The 20,778-nt window shown below is 41.0% G+C and overlaps 1 protein-coding gene across 2 annotated transcripts in view; it reads right to left on the bottom strand.

Annotated features, from left to right (window-relative positions):
* Window positions 1-1,913: 1,913 nt before the first annotated feature.
* HMG20A (high mobility group 20A) overlaps window positions 1,914-20,778 on the bottom strand; it is a 47,827-nt gene continuing 28,962 nt past the window's right edge. For both annotated transcript variants that reach the window (XM_010955218.3, XM_010955219.3), the window contains 8 exons: window positions 19,317-19,464; window positions 17,382-17,594; window positions 14,934-15,066; window positions 13,939-13,970; window positions 9,360-9,435; window positions 8,441-8,656; window positions 7,320-7,462; window positions 1,914-4,380 (listed from right to left, as the gene is read on the bottom strand). In XM_010955218.3, coding sequence (XP_010953520.1) covers window positions 7,326-7,462; window positions 8,441-8,656; window positions 9,360-9,435; window positions 13,939-13,970; window positions 14,934-15,066; window positions 17,382-17,594; window positions 19,317-19,464 — 955 coding nt within the window. In that variant the 3' untranslated portion in view covers window positions 1,914-4,380; window positions 7,320-7,325. The remainder of the gene's footprint in view (window positions 4,381-7,319; window positions 7,463-8,440; window positions 8,657-9,359; window positions 9,436-13,938; window positions 13,971-14,933; window positions 15,067-17,381; window positions 17,595-19,316; window positions 19,465-20,778) is intronic.

Here is a 20,778-nt window from a genome sequence, read left to right as displayed (position 1 = left end):
TCCCAGCGTTGCAGGTGGCTTACAGAAATCCTTCTACCTGGACGACCTTGTCTTAACTTCCCAACACCACCCCTAGCTCGGCTTTCTGCTGTCTGCATTTCTCTCGTCTAAGGGAACTTACACTTACATTTCTGGCAGAGGTTTCTTCCTGGAGGCCACGTTCCCATGAAAACTAAACTGAAATGGTTTCTGGGTGAGAGGACGTACATTAACATTTTCACTTGATCTTTCTCTCAATCCTCATTTTTTGTATGAGCTGGCATATGAACTAGTGTTTCTTTCTATCGATATTGTAAAATGTATTTCTAAGCACAGGCCATGTCAAAAGGAGAATAAATAAAACAAAGAAAAAGTCCTTGACTTGGAACCCTTAGTTACAAGGCAGGAAATTTAGAGGGAGGAAGTAGCTGTGAGCTTTTCCGCCAAGCAGTACTTCAATTTCCCCACCCTAAGGGAGAGATCGTCCTGGTGTTGTTGGAATCCAGCCGATGCTGAGCAGTTAGAGAATGGCGACAAACAACGGGGGGAAATACTGCCACCTGTTTATGTTGATTTTTACCAAACAAGACTGGCTGCCAGCTGTTGGGGGAAGGGTAGGAGCTAAGGTGGAAACAGGAAATGCTCAGACTGAGGCTGGTTGTCAGCTTTCTGGCTAAGGGGGAGAAAAGTCCCTGGGAAGTACATGGTCATTCTCAGATGGCCAAGAGGCAAAGGCATAGATAATGCCTCCTGCTCACTAATACAGCAGGGTTGGCCTTAGCGTCTGCACGGAGGCACACGTATGAGTCACGAAATTCACTTAGTTGCCTACTCTGTATTTATTTTCTCCTTCCTTACTGCCTAAAACCTGTATTAGTAGAGGCAGTAACGCCCAAGGGAAGATGACATTTCTTGGCCTCCCGAATAGCTAACCGCTGTCATGTGACTGAGTTCAAGCATTGAGTATGACTTCCAGGAAGACCCTTTGAAGGGTGCTGACTCAGCTGGGTTTGTCCATTTTGTCCTTGCCCTCTCTTTTTCTTTATGCTGCCTGGAATTTCAAATGATGTCTGATGCTCAAGTGGCTACTCGGGACCATGGGGTAACCTTGAGAAAGGAACCATGCTGTGGTGCAGATAGGAGCCTCTAGGCTGGTCTTGGACTGCCTTCCTTTGGAATACTTTTCAAAGAGATACAATTCTTGTTTGAGCTTTTGCTGATTTGAGTGTCCTTTAAATGTAGTCAAGTCTGATCCTGAGTTATCGCAATAATTCTTGGCATTCATGTAACAGTCTTTACATCCTCCAAGCCATGGTCAGTTCTGTTACCTTATTCTATCTTTCTAAGAAGTGTGAGAGAGCTGAGGTGTGTGTGATGTCAGACAAGGCAAGGGGAGCTGAACACAGCATAGCAAGTCTTTCCTAATGCTACACAACTAGCTACTTGGAGAGCAGCAGGCTTTGGAAGCCAGGTGAGCTTATTACCCTTAGGATTTTAAAAGCATGGTGGAAGTAGCTGACAAATTTTCTTTAAAAATGATTCTGATTTTTAAAGTGGTGGTTCTTTTTAAAAGCAAACATTAAAGGACAATTTATCTCTGCAGTCAAAAGGAAGACTAAAGACTGTCTTCAGTCCTCCTACCAAGGGGACTGAAGTCACTGACTTTAAAAACATCAGATTTCTTTCAAGTTGCCTCCAGAATACTACTGCTACATTAAGATGAATAACTCACTGTATTGTTATAACATACATTAAATGAGCTGAATTCTCAAACAGGCTAAGACACATTTTGAATAAGCAATTAGTAAAATGAATGTGTTACTGTTTTAAAAGCATAACGGATTTGGTGATTAATGTGGGGTTGAGAAAGTCCTTAAGATGAAAAGGCAGAGGTAGGACTTTTTTTCATTCAGTTCAGGTAAAATTGAATCGGGTGGATTCAACATAGAAAAGTTTTAATGAGGCAAATGTCAAGCAAGCATATCAACTTCTTAAAAAACAAAGAAAATCTAGAAGTTTAATTACAAAAACACTTGTACAGAAAACTTGGCATTTCAACAGTTCCAAACACATGTGCACAATTTTTTCCCTAAAATTTTATTTTGTCAGAAATAAAACATTTTGTCTCATTTTCCTCAGCTGCTCCTTGTGTTTTAATAAGAAGAAAGAAATCTGTAACACTGAATAGGCAACGTATTTCTTGAGAAGAACATGTGAGTTCAATATCTACAAGTTTACTGGGAAGTGTATCGTGTTAGCCTGTGACCTCATTAGCTACCTCTTGGCTGGGCACAGAGGAGAGGGGAGGTGACGCAGACCTGCTTCTCAGAGCCTGACAGTTTTGTGGCAGTTGAATCCCAGCCACCAGTGAGTCAGGTGTGTAGCTACTGGGAGAGCTGGCATGTCAAAAGCAGCCTGTTATTCTGTGAAAATGATAACCAGACTGTAAGCTCTTTCAAGATCTTGTGCATTCCTGAACACGCAGGTGTTTCAAGTCATTGTCAGATATCCTATCTAGAGTCAGGAGGGTGATGATCTTTGGACCAAGTTATAGCCTTTCCTGGTCTCCATAATGCTAACAGGGCTGCACAACACTAACACAAATGAGAAACAGAGAGAAACACTAGGAGGAAGAAAGAAAGGAGAGAAAGTATTTGGCAGAAGGCAGACACAAACTTCCAGAGCAGGCTCGGATGTCCTTCTGCCATAGACAGTGTGTGCCAGCTCGGGACTTAGCAGGCGGGACTGGGAGAGAAGTGGCAGAACAGCAGGTGAGAACAGGAAAACAGGAAAATACAGAGAAGCAGGTGAGGCGGCCAGATTTACCACAACAGATAATGAGGGGCTCTTATTCCAAAAGATTGCCAAGCGGTGGTACGTGGGTTTCAGTACATGGAAATTTGAAGTGTGCTCATGTGAGACATTTTAAAACGGTTGTTTTTTTTTTTTTGTAGTTGTTGTTGTTTTATTTCCTTTGGGCTAAGAAAGAAACTGGGGAATGAGATGCTGGGAAGACAGGATGGTGCAGCAACACGAGGGGGTTTCCGGCTTGCACCCTGGCCTGTGAGCATATTGCGAGGGGGCCACACTGCCACCCGCCCTCGGTGGAGTGGTGCCGAGACAATGGGCTCAGCACGCCCTGCTTTGGTTCCAAAGATCTCAGCTGCAACCGTCAACCTTGTGCTCTAGAGAATCAAAACACAACACCACACAACCAAACCCTGAGGTGAGAATCAGAAACCGCTCTTCCCCTTTGGTGTTAAACAAACAAACGAACAAAACACTTACTAAGGGGGAAGAAGGAAAGGAAGCCTGTCCCTTAGACACAGATTCTGCAGCTATGATCACAGGAGGAAGACAACGGACACAAGAATTCTTCCTGCCCTGTTCTGTCCGCTGGCGACTATTCTGAACGACATGTCTGCCACCCACGCCCACGAACCCGCACACCTCAAGCAGACGGGGATTCCCTCTGTTTTCACTTACGACAGACTTCGGGTTTTTTTCCAATACCAAATGAGAAACGACTTTTCTCGTTCTCTCCTGTTTGCCAATGACCTTCTGGGCAAAATGCTCCACAAGTCATTGCCAACAGATGGGAACAGAAGAGCCTTGCTGGGGCTGGGACGCAGGGTGCGGGCAGGAGCGATGCTTCCGAAACAGCAGGCAGTGGCGAGGAGGAAGGAAAGAGCCTCCTCCTTCAGGGCAGCCATCACAAAGCCTCCCCCACTGAGCGCTGTGCGGGGCAGGAAACACAGTCTCGCTCCACGGGACACTGCCAACAAGAAGCTCCTTTCTTTGGAGTCACAGCAGGACAATGATGGGAGAAGATTGGGCCTGTCCAATGAGAGAAACTCTCCTTCAGAACCCTGCTGGGCAACAAAGCCCAGAGGTCAGAAAATGGAGATGTCTGACTTGGTGGGGGTGAAGGCAATAAAAAAAATAACCCCCAAAGGCATAAGAAAAAGTGACAGCTAGGTAGGAAAACCACTGACAAAGCCACTGAGCCACTGATAAAAGAGTCCGATCTGAAGCCGAACAATGAGAAGGCTTCCTTTCTCCTGCAAAGATATCAGTCCCGGGGGCGGCTGGTCAGCAGACCATGCGCGGACCCACTTGAGCAGAAATGGAGACGAAAGGAAACTGGAGACTCGGGGGAGCGGCTGGACACTTTCAAAGCCTCACAAGGACGATTCCATAGGAAGTTTCAGGTACATGTTCCTTCTGCTGGTCCCTCATATGGCTTCCTGGGGTGAAGGCATTTAACTCAAAGCTGACAGTTCTTCCACAAGCTGAGTAATCTGTACTCCCTCTCGGCCTCCACTCAATTCAAATTTCCATGGATGGCTTCTCATTCCAAACAAGTAAAACCACTTACAGAACATCTTGGAGCTCTAAGCCCTGTAGAATTGGGAGGGGGAAAAAAAAATCAAAAAGGTGAGCACTGATTAGAAAGGGTTAGGGCTGTGAGTTAAAGTGCTCTGCTCTATTTTCAGAAGGTTAAGGTGAGTAGCAGGGTGTGTGTAAGCCAAAGCGCTCGTAAAGCCACAAGCCGCCAACCTCACTGAGGTGTCTCAGACATTCCAGTGAGAAACGTGGCCCTGCTCCAGTTCAGCCACAATGGGGAGGCCGGAGAGTCGTCAGCTGCACACAGAAAAGCAACCATCTGGGACAAATCTGATGATGAAAAATTAGTACTTTATACTTTAGTCCAAATTTGATTTGGTCAATCAAAACCAATTTTCTTCAAGTATAAATCTAAGGATCTCTGCATGTGTAGGGATGTCTGCACAGGATCAATACATTCTCTTATACTGATAAAAATGCAATCACATAAAGATTTTTTTTTTTTCAATTCTCAAACAGGCAAATATTTATCATTTGGTTCAACTGAAATCAAGCAACATGCGGCTTCTGATAGTTCATCCACCTCTCGGTATGAAATTACCTGCACTGCTTCCTCCCAGCTCCACTCTGTTCTAGGTACTAGTAAGCCACAAAGAAAGATGACAGCTGGGGAAATTCCACTGAATATCTGTAAAAATAACTATAAAATGGGCTGACCAAAATTTTATAACGTAATTGCAGGATTGTAATTTTTTCCTATTCACCTGCTATTTATCTTAATGCTCTCATTCTAAGATATTTTAGTGCTTTCCCCTTACACCTATCTCTGCGTCCTTACATCAAGGTTTTAGAAACCTGGCTGCATTTAGATACATGTGTTCTGGTTCTGGATCCTGCACTCACCTACTTAGGTACTTTCAGGTAAGACATTTAGCCTCTTTGGGACTTAGTTTCTTCCTATGTAAAATGATGGGATTTCCAAAGGCCCCTCCAGCTCTAACCTGCTCCTCTGAAACAGCAGACCATTACCTTCCCTTCACTCACTGGCTCCTGACAATGGATGAAACCTTTGCCAAGCTCACATCAGAGTAATTAATTGCACCGCGAATGCTGGGGACATCAGCCCTAGCTGTCTGTACATATTTGTATAATGAGGCCAAGCTAGAATTAATCAGAGTCTTCATAGTCGTTTCACTTGACAGTTTTGGAGGGTGTGGAGAACCACCCACTCCTAGTTATGTTTGCATGGCTAGACTGTAAGAATCTGTAGTAATAAAACGGTTCACATTTTCAGGTATTGCTTTTCTCAAAGGCAAAATATTTGTGGGTTAAAATCAAGTATAATGAAAACATTCTAGGTTTTCAAAGACACATCAGGAAGCAGATACTACAGTTTATATTCTTAAGATGGGTAAAGCTTTAGGAGAGTCTTACTGGCAAAATGCTCAAAATGGAAAATCATTTTTGGCTCAAAACTTGCAATAATGGCCTTATACATACGTGAGGAGATGCCACGTTATCAATTACTGTGTTCCTTCACAGGCCTCCACGCTGCTTCTCCCAGCTCTCTCTTTTTAAGCCTACAAGAGTGCTAATTGAAAACACTGTGCGAAAATGAGAAGGACGATGAGCTCCTGAAAATCCCAGGCCTAGATTCACAAGCTGTTCCCTTCGTCAACAGCAGCAGTAGTGCCACTTCTTTATTCTGCAGGGAGTCCAGCCATCTCTTAGAAGCACAGTCCGTTCCACCTGGCTACTCGCTAGAAGGACGGTAATCCTTTCCCCATCAGAGCACGGCTGAGGCTAAGGGATAATGAATTGCCTTGTACGGTACTATTCCAGGGCATGGCCAAGAAGGATAAAGACTACTGCTTTTGTCTCTGCCAGCAGATGTTGCCTCATTAGATAAAGAATCATGGGTTTTATTTATTCTTGTACATGCCGCTCAAGGCCCAAAGCATGCTAGAATGTGAATACGTACATGAGTGTGCTCGTGTATCAGCAGGACAAGTAAGTAAAGATTCAAACCCATGAGCAGCCAGTCTCAGGAGCACTTCCCACTGCCCACTCTTTAGTGTCCACATACGGCCACCTACTGTGTGGTGCAGCATGAAGGTCTCCACAGGTCATATGTCGGCAGGCGTGGAATAATTTAATCAACAGGCCAACGGGCGGTCACTTTTGTGGAATGGTATACTCAAGGGCACCCCATCTCTAGGAATATGAGTGACCAAATACCAGCCCATTTAAGAAATGATACCTGATGACTGACCATTAGTACCAAAAAAGTTTATATGGGCAGATCCCTTTTGGAAATGTACTTTTTTCTCTTCTAAGAGGATGCAACACATACTACTAGTCATTTGTTGAACATATTTTTTAAAAGCTTATTTCCTCTTTCCTTTCTTTTTCACGTATTGAAAGGCATTAACAGTTTCACTCTAAGGTTAGCCCACATGAACGTCTGACATACAACGGCTACTCCGACACTGAGGGTGAGTGAAAAGCTTCTTACTGTGTAGGCTTGTACACATACCGTGTCTCACTGACCACTGCCCTGAATCATCATTAATATTTTCCAGGTAAGAGGAAGCTTAACAATTAAGTGATATTTATTTTGTTCTGTGTGTTGTTTGGGGGGTTATTTCGACTAAGTTTCTCACTTACTCTTCAAAATCTTTGGGAAACGAACACCTGAGGAAACAGCTAACAAGTGACAAAGCGAGAACTGAGGTCCAGCCACAAACATCATGCTCTTCCCATCAAGCCACGCCGAGGAGGCTTGCAGGAGGGAAATTGTCTTGATTCAGTTTCCCAACATTATTCTCTATATTTAGCAACCATTGCAACAGGAATCTTAATCAAGTCTCCAGCTCACATATTCAGTGTAATCCCACGGTTTCAGCAGCACAGACGAAGTCTAATGCCATCTGACTTCTGATGATGTACTGGCATGTAATATGTACATACTACACACGTCAGTGAGCACTCACCATCCCCTAACGATCAAGCCTGCTCACAACTTCTCGAACTGTCGCTATGAAGTTTTCATTGTCTTGGGGATTCGCTAAAATAATACTGTGCAGTCTGTTCATATACGAGTCGATTGTGTCCACTGTAGGCGTCTCTCCACTTCCTATAGTGGGATAAGAAGAGAAAGTAGGAAAATCCTCCCCATTCAGTTTAACCACCATAACACAGATCAGTGATTCCACCGCAACGGAGACGACTCTAAAGTGGTCTGCTCCACAGAGATTTTAATTTCAGAGGAGAGTTTTAGACCTCCAAGAAATGAAATTAACCCACATACTCTAAATAAACAGACAGGCCATATAACCACTGTGCAGCATGTATGAGTGACTGCATACAACTAAAGGGGACAGACTCTCCCAGCCCTCCGCTGACTCTCCTTAACATGCAAGACTATACAAGAATGACTAGTATGTTTTCCTTTTCCTTCCCATTAAGACAAAATTACAAAGCAAGCAAACATGTATCAGAAAAGTGCTTTGGGAGGGTGGGCAGGATGGGGGGAGGGGGTCAAGAAACAAAAACTTCCTGTTACAAATTAAGTCATGGGGATGTAACGTACAGCATGGTAACTGCAGTCAATAATATTGTATTACATATTTGAAAGTTGGCAAGAGAGTATATCTTAAAATTTCTCATCACAAGAAGAAAATGTTTTGTTACTTTATATGGTGAAGCATGGTAACTAGACTTGTGATCATCTCATAGTGCATAGAAATATTGACTCATTACACATTGTACACTTGAAAGTAACACAATGTTACATGTCAATTATATCTAAATTTAAAAAAAAAAGTGCCCCACTCAGGATTTATTACTCAGTTTCCATTGTTCTGAGTATCAAATTAAGCTTAATAGAAAGTAGACTATAACTGGAGAAAATTTTAACTGAGCAAAGAGCCTGAAACTTCGGATGATTTTGACCAATACTGAGATTCTATTACACGACCCAGAGAAAACCGAGGAAAACCCCCTGCTTTAACTGACTTTCCTCCAGGGGGAGACCTCAGCCTCACTGCGCCAGCAGCGGCCGGGACAGCACCTCCCGCCCCCGCCGCTCTCGCGCTCAGGGCGGACGCATTACCGGGCAAGGGCATGCTGGCGAAGCTGCTGGTCAGCACCTGGCGCAGGGTCTCCAGGTGCTGCTGTAAGACCGTGTTGCGGCTCCGCTCCTGGATCACGTCCACCTCCAGCTTCTCCACGGCTGTGCGCATGCTTTCCACGTGCTTTTGCAGTGCTGCGTTCCTCTCCTCAAACTCCATGTTGGATTTTCGAAGCTGGCGGAGCTCCGCCTCCCGAGCTGAGGACACCCCCCCAACAAGACACATGGAGCGCCACACATCTCCGAGGAGCCCCGAAGACTCGTACAGTAAGTTCTGCTCAGCTGTCTCTAATTAGCTCTCCCTCCTCATCTCCCTATTCTCACGAGGGCCTTCTAGTTAGCAATTTCAGCAATAAAACACCTGGCTCCCCAGAGTTATTTTAATTCTTAAAGCTGGTCATATTCTATACTTCAGATCGCAAGGAACAGCTGCAATTCCCAGTATTTTTGTTTGTTTGTTTGCTTTATAAAGTGTGCAGTGAGAAGCCAGAGGGGCTTCGTGGGGATGGGGGAGACTGCACAAGCACAGCTGTGGGTCCGCATCTTTCCAGCACTGGGGTCAGCTCTGCTCTCATTTATTTTATATTTTGGATATCCATGTAAGCCTTCATTTGTACAGAGGGTTCTGAGATAACAGCCTAAAAGCAACTGAATTAGTGATGTATGTTTATTTCCTTTGATCCAGAGACTAAAGCAGCTTTGACATCACCGGCTTCCCTTTCCTTGGCTGGTCTTTGAGTAGCTACCTTTAACAGAGAGTGAAACAGAAGCAGTTTTCTCCTTCCAGACCAGTCTTAGGGCCTGAAATATCACTACTGTTGCTTTTGAGCAATGAATTCCTCCTGGCGACGAAACCCCTGTCACAGACCTGAGGAACACAAGATGATACTTTGGTAATCACCTTTGCTGTGGTTCAGGAATTCCTCCGTGAAGATAGGGATGTCAAAAACAGACCGCTCCTTTACCTCTGCTTCTTTCTGTGAATCAAGAGTAAAAGAACAGTTAATTCTTAAACAGAAGCTAAATTAAAATAGTAGTGTCTGAAGGCACAATGGTCTGGTTTTCCTTAAAGAAACAGTAATATGAGCAGGAATCAGTCCAGCTGAGGCCGTGAGGAAAGTGTATTCATTCACCTTTTCACTTGAACCAGACTTTCACGGAGCTCAAGCAGGTTAAGTATTCAGATCTCTCAGGTGACAACTGCTGTGCAATGACAAACCTTAGAACAAACCTACAGAAATTTCCCTAATGGAGATTTTGGAACCCATTTCTTACCTCTGTGCTTTGAATAGTCAACAGTATACAGTTAAGAAAGTGGCTGAGGTAGGAACAGAGAAAGAGAACTTCCCGGTGTTTTTTCTGTTGCTTCTTTTGGTTATGCACATAGAATGCTCCCTGAGATAGCATGATGCAATCTAAATTTGCTGAGTAGACAATGAGAATTTTGAGCAGAGATCTGCCAGCCATGAGCAATAATAATGGTATTCAATTGGTACTTCTACTTTTACTTCTACGTATTTACAAGGGGCAGCCTATAATTGGGGATCTTTTAGACTTTCTTTGGACACAGGAAAAACAAACAAAATGAAGTCAGAAATAACTAGGCTCAAAATATGAAAAGCCAAGGATTATGAGATAGAAAAGAATAACAAAACCTAAAATTAATTCACCAATAAGCCATTTTTTAAAAAAAGTCTCACAAAACCACTATAAATGTATCCCACAATGATCCTTACGAATAAAGGCAATATTTCAAAATGCTTTAGCTGCAATTTCTACAATGAATTTGAAGTTGAAAGCATTAAGAATATAAATGATAAATGTCTTGACACAGTGTTTAATATATAAGATGGTTAAGAGAACAGTGGGAAATGGGTACTAAAGAAATTCCTAGTGACATCTGATGATTTCAAAACCTTTATAACAGTTTAAAAAAATCTAGAAATTGTTCCCATTAAAACACGTTTAAATGTCAGAGACAGAAGGTATCTTTCCTACTTCTGGCACTACTAGTCTCTACTAGTCTTTGAACACGAAAGTGACTTGGTGCCCAGGAGAAAGGCTGTGAGAGTTAACAGCCTATGAGAGAATCCTAACAGCTACGCTCCTGTTTTCATACTGATGTCTGCCTTGCTAGGGGGCTAGGCTGTGTAACTGCCCGCCCATGGCAGCTGATCAAGAGAGACTTCTAAGATGGAAGTCTGAAAAACTATGTATTTACCTGAGGAAACTTTCAGAGCACTTAATTTTTACCCTGTCTTCTACCTCTTAAAAAAAGAAAGAAGTTTTGTAGAACAATTTGAAAACAAACAATGTCATCATCACTGAAAGCCCCAGCTTCAACACGCAAAGCTCTACGTCTAGCCAGTTCTTAGCGATTTCAAAGAGAACTAACGTGTGGGCAAGACAGACTGGTTCCAGACGGGATCTTATTTTGCAGTGGCTTTCTCTCGACTCACCTAGCTTACCATATGCTTTGTGGGTGTGACTGGGTTGCTGAAGGAAAACAGAAAACTTACGACACACAATTCCAACATGTATGAGGCATAACAGTTGTAAGCATTAGTCCACAGTGACTTAGGATAAAGTCTTAGGATTTTGTCATCCTACCTTGTTCAGTCCCCTATTTAACTGCATAGGCTTTTATGAGATCAGCTAACCTGGCCATAGGCCTAAATATCTCCCAGTCAGAGGGGTGGGGATGCTTGGCTCCCATTTCCATGGTACCAAGAGCCCTCCCCAAGGCCTCGATTCTCCTCAGACAGGTAATTCTGCTCTCTTCCTTGCCAGAGCAGTTCAAACCAAGCCCACTGCGTACGGGCAGAGGACAGCAGCATGCAGGTGCATTAACACACTGCCCCTTGGTACACTTTCTTAGAAACACCAAAGCAATTAAATGAAACTGTTCAGTCTCTGAAAGGCAACAGGGAAATTCTACTTAACGGAAGAGTCGTAATAAAACCCATCAGCACTCGTCCATTACTGACTACTTTACTCGGCATGGGGAGGATCCTCTTGGGGGCTCAGATATACTTAAGCTGCTCCAAGGATTTCTCAAGGGATTAAAATCATAAGGATTTCATTACTTCTTCATTGAAAGGGTCTAATTTGTTCAGGCTGAGTGTTATTTTGTCATTTCTCATAAATTAAAGGAGAAACAAAATTATTGTTTCTATCTCAGTCCTCACAGGAGATGTAGACACTTTCTTGAGAGTAACACTAGCTGACTCCTGAGTCTTTGCGGGCTGGCGTTTGATTTGAGAGGAGCAGGAATACTCCTCGCTTTGGTTTTTCATTCTATATATTGAGTGGAGGGTAAGAGAACAGAGGTCTTTTGAACTGAAACTATTTTGCTGTGATCTAGGCTCAGGGCCAGAATTTCACAGAGTGATCTCCTTCTCTCAAGTGCCCTTTGCTTTAGGGAATGCTCTTCATATTGTGCACCGGGCTGAAGTGCCCCGCTGCTATGCAGAATGGCTTGAATGGCTTTCAGGTCGGCATTTCTTTAGCTCTAATATGCTCTCCAGTATCTGCGTTGGTAACAATGTTTTAGGAATCTACGTTCCATTTAGGAATACAATAGATTTCTTTACTGTATACACGTAAATCAGATCGTTTCTGTCTTAAGTGGCAACAAATTTTGCTGACATCACAGGCAACCATTTTAACTTTCAACACTGTCAAGTTAATTCCATACAGGGTGGCACATGCTGCCAAGAATGCTAAGGCTGGGCTACAGAGGCCTGCGTTTCAGTCACGATTTGGCCTCTAATTCAGTATGTGATTCTGGGAGGTTCTTTCCTGTCTTAGGCAAGTCATTTCCCTCATTGGCAAAATGAGGGGGTCAGTTGAGAGGTCTGAGGTCTTGCTATTTTTGCAGTGAGCTCGGAGACAGGCTACTCTACTGGATGTGTCACTTCCCTCCTGATAGGATAAGCAGAGGGAGATAAGCATGTATTTGGAAACTGTGATGTTTTAGGCATTCTGCAAGATCCTTGCTCTTTTATTAACTTCCTCATAACTCTGCTCAAGCCATTTTACCCATCCTGAAGTGCCCCCATGAAACCTGGGGTATCTCTAAGGTCTGATTCAGTTCCTCCCTTCTATGGGGGCTTCTGTGCTTCCCCTCTCTCCCCAACTCAAAGCACTTGCTTACTTTTCTGAACTCTTATTATACCAGGTCATGTGTAACTATGTTTAAAAATTGTCAATCCAGTTTTTTACTAAAATTGTCTTGAAATTATCTAGTTTAGTAAAGATATTCAATGAAAAATAAGAACTGATAACGTGAAGGACATTAATTGGGCCAAAAGCCTTACTAAGAGAGCTTTATCCTGATGTGGGCATACGATAGACAGACTTATAGAGCCCACTCTACATTCATTTGAGAAGCTACTGCTGGCTCTTCACCTACTCCCTCCTTTTCTTTGTTTGGTTTAATGTATCTAATCCCGAAATAGGGAAATCACATAGAGACTTATTCCTTTTCATAATCATAGAAACTCATATCATACTAATTAATATATTTTAATAAAAAGCTTCATTTCTCAAATCATTAGTTTCTATGACTGACTAAGTCTACTAAATCTTTTTTAGTTGACTGCAAGTATCAACCCTATTAAAGACAAAAATGCCACATGTGGTTTGGCCAGCAAAATCCATAGATAAAAGGAGCCAGTCACTGACTAGAAAATGTGAGATCTAATATTTTAGATTAATGTTCAAATTCTTTTTTGTAACCATTAAGGATAGAGAAGCAATAAAGGATATTTAATAGAGAAAAAAAGAAGCATGGAAATTTCTTGGTATTGGGTGGGCACACGAAGGAAAGAAGAAATAAGTAATTATACAAGTATCTGGCAATATGGAAATCTTCCAACACTACTGAAGCAAAAAAATTTTAATATTTCACCCTAATTGGAGTGCAGAAATGTCACATATATATATATATATATACACATTTACATAGGATTTATATGAAGAATAAAATGCTAATATTTACTATACTTCTTATTTTATAATTCATGGCTAGTAATACATCTATTTTTTGACTTGTCAATCTAAAAGTTTTCTCTGTTTTGAAGGTCATTAATAACAAATTAGGTATGAGAATTACAACTCCAAGATAAATAATATTATCTTGAAGAAATAATTTCCTTGATTTAGTTAAAAAGCCAATACATGCAAAAGAGTGTATCATTTCTATACCTCACTCCAAATTCCAGCCATCTTCAGCATTTAAAGCCAATAAAATTCTTGGACCACAAGAAAGGACTGGAGTTAGGGGCTTTAGTTCAAGGACAGACTCAAGATGTAAGTGTCTACCATATGTTAAGAATCCTTGAACTAAAGGCAACTCACCCAGTCTGAATTATAGGATAGGAAACACTCTGCCATTCACTAAAAAAGAGGTCCAATAACATTTCAAACAACATCATTATTATAAATGTAAATATATGTATAGATAGAAAGCTAATTACCTCATGATCATGAGTAGCCTGTCGAGCTGCATCTAAAAATATGAAAGAATAAGAACATTAAGTTGAAAAACAAAACAATAACAAAACCCAAACAAATAACTGTGCCAAACTACAGAAACTGTGGGTATATGTGGGTTCTCAAAACATATCATATTTTCTCTAATGGCTTTATCAATCAGTCAGTCAACAAAAGTTAAAGGGAACCCCATCTTACAGGTTACACAATTAGACACAGAGAAACAGCAGACGCATTCTTACCTTTGAGGAGAATAGGGTGGGAGAGTGGACAGGAAACACATGACAGGGGCTGATTGTACAGTGTTACAGTTTAGCAGGCAAGATGCCCAAATGCGGAGAAGACGCAATAGCTAAGGAATGACAGGCCATTACGAGTGGGGCTTCTTTGGCAGTGTTTCCTGAAGAAGGAACTTTCAGCAACGCTTGTAAGAGTGTGACGAACAATTTTAACAGAAAACAAAAGATCCATGAAGATGGGGATCTTGTTTATCGTGTTCACCTTTGCATTCTTAATGTCAAGGTGAGATCCTGACATGTAATAGGAGGTGTTCAGTACGTACTTTTTATATACATGCATTCATGAGTGAATGAAAAGGATGCTCACTGAAGGCCAGGAGAGATGATCACATGAAGGCTTAGAGGTGTGAAAGCAAGGCAGTTATGTAGCAGACAGATTTGTTTAAAGGAAGAGAAATGCTTAAACTAGAAATTTTTAATTTTTAAAAAAGCACAGGCAACTAAAAGGGGTCTTGGAGCACAAGCCAAATTGTTGATATTAGATATGGAAACCCAACTGAAATGTCTAAAGGAGAGCAACATGATTTTAATAAAATTCCAAGACGATGCTTTTAAGGGAATGTTGCATAATGGAGAAATGATATAAACATATCTTTTATATTTATTACTCTAATAGGAGGCTTTGGGACACTCTGTCAGGCAAAACAAACTACAAATACATTTGGTTCTGGTTCTGATACCTTGCCTGTGAGATTTGCCTTTCTGGCGGTCCTGGGTTTTCCTACTGAAGACCTTGTAGGCCTCAGTCTTCTGATACTGCTCCAGTTCCTTCATGTAACGCTCCTTATCTCTGTCTGCTTCATCAAGGTAGCGCTAGGAAACAAATGTGGAATTATTTCCAAGAAATAGGTGTTATTTAGGTAAAATACCAATAAACTCTTTGAAGAAAACAGAAGATAATTAGAACATGGAAAGAAAAGTACATGTGGAATAAGCTTTAAGGGAGAATTAAAAAAAAAAAGTCATGTGAATAGAATGAAATATAATCTCTCAATGATAAAAGAAATAGGTGACACTGACTGTTTAGGCTATTTCATGCCCTTCTAAGTTAATGAAGACAGGTTCTATTGAGATCATTCTCATAAAAAATTCACAAGGAGATGATTATAGTTATTCCCCTAATCCTACAGATAGAACTACACATGGCAACTAGAGTCTTCAAGAAGACTGCACACCACACAGGCACTTAATCTTCCCAGGGGAAGGGATGGAATATTACTTTGTTTCTTTATCCTCAAACCATTCTGGGGGGATGATCTCATACATCAATTGGCCTTTTAAGAGCCAGGAGAGTGGAGCACTAAAGCCGGGAGACACAAAGAACATAAAAGAATGACCTCATCCTATGGACCCAAAATGGACTGCTGTGAGAGAGCCTGTATCTACATGCTTTGTGCTATTAATTATTTAAACAAAGTTCATTGATCTACAAGGATAATTTTGTTTAATGCCTTGTACTTTTCATTCATCAATTAGGTTTAAGAAATAAAAATATAAAAATACTGCTTCTAAATGAACACAAATTGGAGTTAGGAATCATGTTAAAAGCCTTGTCCCAGATGTCGGGAACACCCAACTGGCCAAATCTGGGACAACTGAAGTATCAAAATACTTAAGTGCAGTAATAAATTATAAGCCATTGGGAAAAAAAAATTCTTAGAAATGCCAAGGGCCAACTGGTATATGTGGAGGGAGAGCTAGAGTTGGAAAATCATCATTTGCAACCATCGTGGTAAAGATCAGATCGAGCAAAAGTCATCAATAAATGCTAAATCTAGGGGGAAATTTTGACATGGAACAGATTATTTGCATGTTCTTGAAATGTCTCTCCAGAGATTTCTTATTAATTATAAGGGATAATAAAAAACTTTATTGAGTGAGCAAAATTAACATTACCAATGAGGAATAAAAGGACATTGTGTGCCTGCATATGTGATACCCTGAGAAGGACCAACACCACCTGTGCAGTGTTCCGTGTAACCTCAGTCTAATCACGAGGAGACATCAGACAACTACAGAATGAGGAATGTTCTGTTAAAAGTAAACATGAAGGAGGGCGAGAAAAAGGAAGAGATTGTATTCTTAAAAAATATCAGTGTCATAAAAGACAAAGGCTGTGGAAATATCCCAGATTAAAGGAATCTAGAAATTTTGACTACTAAACAAAGAACTTGACCCCTGGAGTAGAATCTGAACTAGAGACGGAAAACGCTATAGAGGAATGCCTCTGAAAAATGAAAAAAAAAAGGTTTTTTTTAAACATTTTTTAATTGAGTTATAGTCATTTTACAATGTTGTGTCAAATTCCAGTGCAGAACTGAAAAATGAAAATTTTTGAATTCAGTTAATTCCCAAGAGTAACTTTCAATTTGGTTTTATTCTGTTCGGAATCCTTTTTAAAGAGTGTAAGACATAAAAGAAATATAGATGTATTTCTGATGCTGAGAATGCTGGGGACTTTTAACCCCCACCACTCCCACAGTCATTACCATCACACCATGTCTGTGGCATTTCCACCAGTTCGTGGCTATCTTGTCCTGAATTCCTCTCAACTCTCTCTAACAAATGGATTTGTTTCAGTTTGGCAAAAGGGTTAGTTTCTGTCTTGGAGGAGAAGGAATTCAAATAGTTCTTGCTTTATTTTCCACAGCAGGTTAAATTTGCCAGAACTCCAGTTACAAAAATTTATTAAAGCAGTAAAATCTTTTTCTTAAACAAAAATCTTCTGTGAACGGAAGAATTTTATCAAATGATCTTTTCTCATATGACTCATGACATTTCATTTAACTCGGTAGAATAAATTATGTTGATAGATTTCTGAATATTGAACTACTTTTTACAAAAATCTTATATGAACTCTCAGCATATAAAGCAAATAAAAGTAGAGCTGCTTTGGTTGAGGGGGGATCCTAGAGTCCCTTCTGCTCATACTCCTGGCAGCAGACCCCAGAAGGGTGCAAGAAGCACTGTGCTAGAGAAAAGCGCTATGAAGGACGCTGCTAGTCTGGTCTCCTAGGCATCGCAACAAAATTCAAGAATCAAAAGTCCATTCTCTTTGCTTTTCTGACAAAAGTTATTTTTGAGATATAATCAAAACCGAGCAAAGGGTCAGGAATAGGAACAATTACCTGTTTTTCCTCAGGAGGAAGTTTACTCCATTCATTGCCTAACATCCTTGTAATTTCTGGAAACGGGACTTCTGGTCTTTTTGCTCGAAGCTGTTCTCGACGCTCGTTCATGAACCGAACATATCCTGTAAGGGGGGACTTGGGTGCATTGCTGTCTCGAAGAGGTTTCTTCCTCTTTCTTCCTTTGGACCAGCCTCCTCGTTTACTTCTTTGCTACAAAACAACACAAAATAAAAAACCAAAAACCAAGTTACAACAACAAAAATTTCCCCAAAAAACCCAAGAATAAACACAAACAAAACAGGATTAAAAATTGCATTTTCCTACCGTTAAGGCCTTGGATAGTCAAAGCTCTCCGAAACTGTTACAGGTATAAATGACTGCAATGAGACTTTCAAGAAGGGACTCCAGATGGTTCACCTTCAGACCTTTGTCTGTATCATGGTACAAACCGCTACACTGAGGGCTATTTCCGTGCTAATCCTAACAGATAAGAATAAGGCGTACCATGATCACATAAGCTCTGGCCTGTATATACACTTAACAAATGCTGACTCCTGATGGGGGTGTGTTCTAAACGAGAAATGCAGCACATAGCACTGTGCCCGAGAAGCAGACATTGCTGCAGGACGTCGGAACAAGATGTTTTCACATGCACTGGGCAAAAGAAGAGACCAACTGTAGCACAGGGATTAAAAATCATTTATGAAGGTGTTTCTCATTGATACCATTCAAAGACAGTTTATTTCCCACAGCAGATAGCATTATAGATTTTAAAATTAGTCCTTAGACTTAGAAAAATTTCAGCAACTCTAATATATCCAAAATGAAGATGAGTACTTTGGCTTGATGATTGATTTCTTAAGATGTTTATGTTATAAAGATCTTTATACATTACTAGTTAAATCTAAAGATGAAATCACCTCTTAAAAAGTTTAAAAAAGGGACTGAGGTACCACTGATGTTTTACCACAGCCTTTTTTCTTTGTCCTTTTAAACAAGACACAAGGTACTTTTGCTTCATAATTTCACAAATACACATAGCCTACCAGTTAAAGTTTTACGGATATAAGAATTCTTATTTCAGAGAAGAGAAAGGTAAGCAAAACGGGGACAAAAGTATCGAAATATTAATTATCATACTGTACTCATCCAAATATATAAAATGGTACAATAATTCAGTATTGGGCAAATGGTGTATTTGGTATCAGTTTTTTTTCTTTTCGGTTTTTGTTTTGTAAACCTAGTAACACTTAACATTAAAGCTACTAAGCTACTAACACTAAGCTACATTAAGATGTTTTAGAAGCTTTAGGCATTCATCATAACCTTTAAGGACACCAACATGAAAAGAATCAGCTCTCTCAAAAGAAGAATAAAGACAAAAATAAATGGTGGCACTCTTTTATGGTTAAAAAAAAAAAGAGTGCCTTAAAAGTAAACAATGTAATCAGTCACTTGTGAGGAATGCTGAAAGTCCAACAAGGGCATGATGGCCCAGACTCTTTTGGAAACTTTGGTGAATTAGAGAAAGATGCCCACTATTGGAGGGTAGGCTTGGTGAGTCATGCGAATCCTTTGGGCACATATGACTCCATGCTGCTGGGTTTGGTGAGCAGTAAGCAGTCTTGAATAAGGGCATATGGTCTCCTCATTAATTACTTATTTAATTACATCATTCAACTCATTCATAAGCATTTGTTGAGCATCTAATCTGATGCAGGTATAGATTTTTTTCAGCAGCGGAAAAAGAAGAGTCTACCTGTCTCTGTATCATTAAAACCATTAATATGGTTCTACATAAAACAAGAAATACAAAACAGAAAACTCTGCAGAATGTAAGACGGCCAGAGGACGAACACCTGAGTCAACTCCCTTGCTGACTGCTCCTTCAGAAGCCTAAGCCCAGTGACAGGAGGAGGCGCTGCAGCTTACCTCATCTTCGTGCCGCTGTTCACTGCCTTCCGCTGTACTTGAAGGCTCGTTGTGAAGCAGCTGACCGTGGGAGAGATCCTCCACAAATTCCGGGTTGTTGGTGGATGACGCGGCTCCACCACTGTACGGACCCTCTGGGTGGGTTAACCTGAAGAATGATGGGCAGAGGCGGCAAAGCTCAGTCCCACCAGCACCAAAAGCTCCCACTTACCAAGCATCCGGACAGATTTCACGGCCAGCAAAATCACGTGCCAGCCCTTGAATTAATTCCTCTACCTCATCTGTGTAGATGTAAACAATGTCTCCATAGCAGTTACAGAGAATTTGAAAAAGGTTTCAGTGCTTGCTTGAACCAGGTCAGTTCCATGAAGAAGTGTCCCCCACCCCTCAAAGTACCTCTCCCTCAACACAGCCTTCACGTTTCAGTTTTGAGCATGTCATTGACTTTTACATGCCACTTTTCCTATATCTACAAGGTAATAAAAGGAAAATACGATTAATGGAAAAGAACAGGAATGGGAGTTGCAGAGGCAGTTTGCCCTCATCACAAAAGAGAGAACATTCCATAGGCTACTCCTTCTTGGATTACACTGTTTATTGACAACCAGATCATCTAAGAACAGTATTATCAAGTCCTATTATAATTGTTAATAAATCAGAGACATATATTTTCTGTTTGCACCATTCTGTTCCAGGTGAGTCAGCAAACGAGATCTCATCCTTCTGAAAAGTGGACATGAGAAGGAATAGATGATGGTTGGACCTGAGCCTGATTTACCCACCCCAGCTGGATAAAGGCATGGAAACAAAGGTAACACCATGTGCTAGGGAGTTTGGGGTTTTGGGCGGGTAGTAGGGAAGGTGGAGGAAGATGTATGAGAGTAATATTCAGTCATTATTTTGGAAGAATGTATACTCCATAGGGTTATAGAAAATAATTACAGTGCAACGTTAAGTACTGGAACAGAGGTTTGTAAAATGTGCCATAAAGGTACAGTAGAGGGGATGATTAATTTTATACGTATGGAGAGAATGTTAAGAAAGGTTTTACAGAGGAGGTCTTAAAAGATGAACAGGCATTCATTAGGTACACAACATTATCACAGGTAAAAAGAACAGAGTATAAGAGAAGAAAGGGAAGCCGTTCAGGAGGCTACTGCAGCAGACTCAGTGAGAGGCAAGGGCGGGCAGGCAGGAGAATGGGAGATAGAAAGCTAAGAGAGAATTGGCTGACTGAATATAAATAGTGAGGGAAAAAGAAGAGTGAAAGTTATTTCTGAGGTTTCTAGATTGAGTAATAATGTACTATTAGCCAAGGTAACAACTGGGGTATATGTGTGTGTGTGTGTGTGTGTATGTGTTTGTGTGTAAGAAAGACAGAAGAGAAAATGCTAACTTTGAAACTCTCATGGCATAATTAAGTGGAGCTGTCCCACAGACAACTGGAAGCACGCCCTGAGAG

The sequence above is a fragment of the Camelus bactrianus genome, chromosome 27 (assembly GCF_048773025.1).
Source record: "Camelus bactrianus isolate YW-2024 breed Bactrian camel chromosome 27, ASM4877302v1, whole genome shotgun sequence".
NCBI lineage: Eukaryota > Metazoa > Chordata > Mammalia > Artiodactyla > Camelidae > Camelus > Camelus bactrianus.
This window is presented reverse-complemented; position numbering and strand designations above follow the sequence as displayed.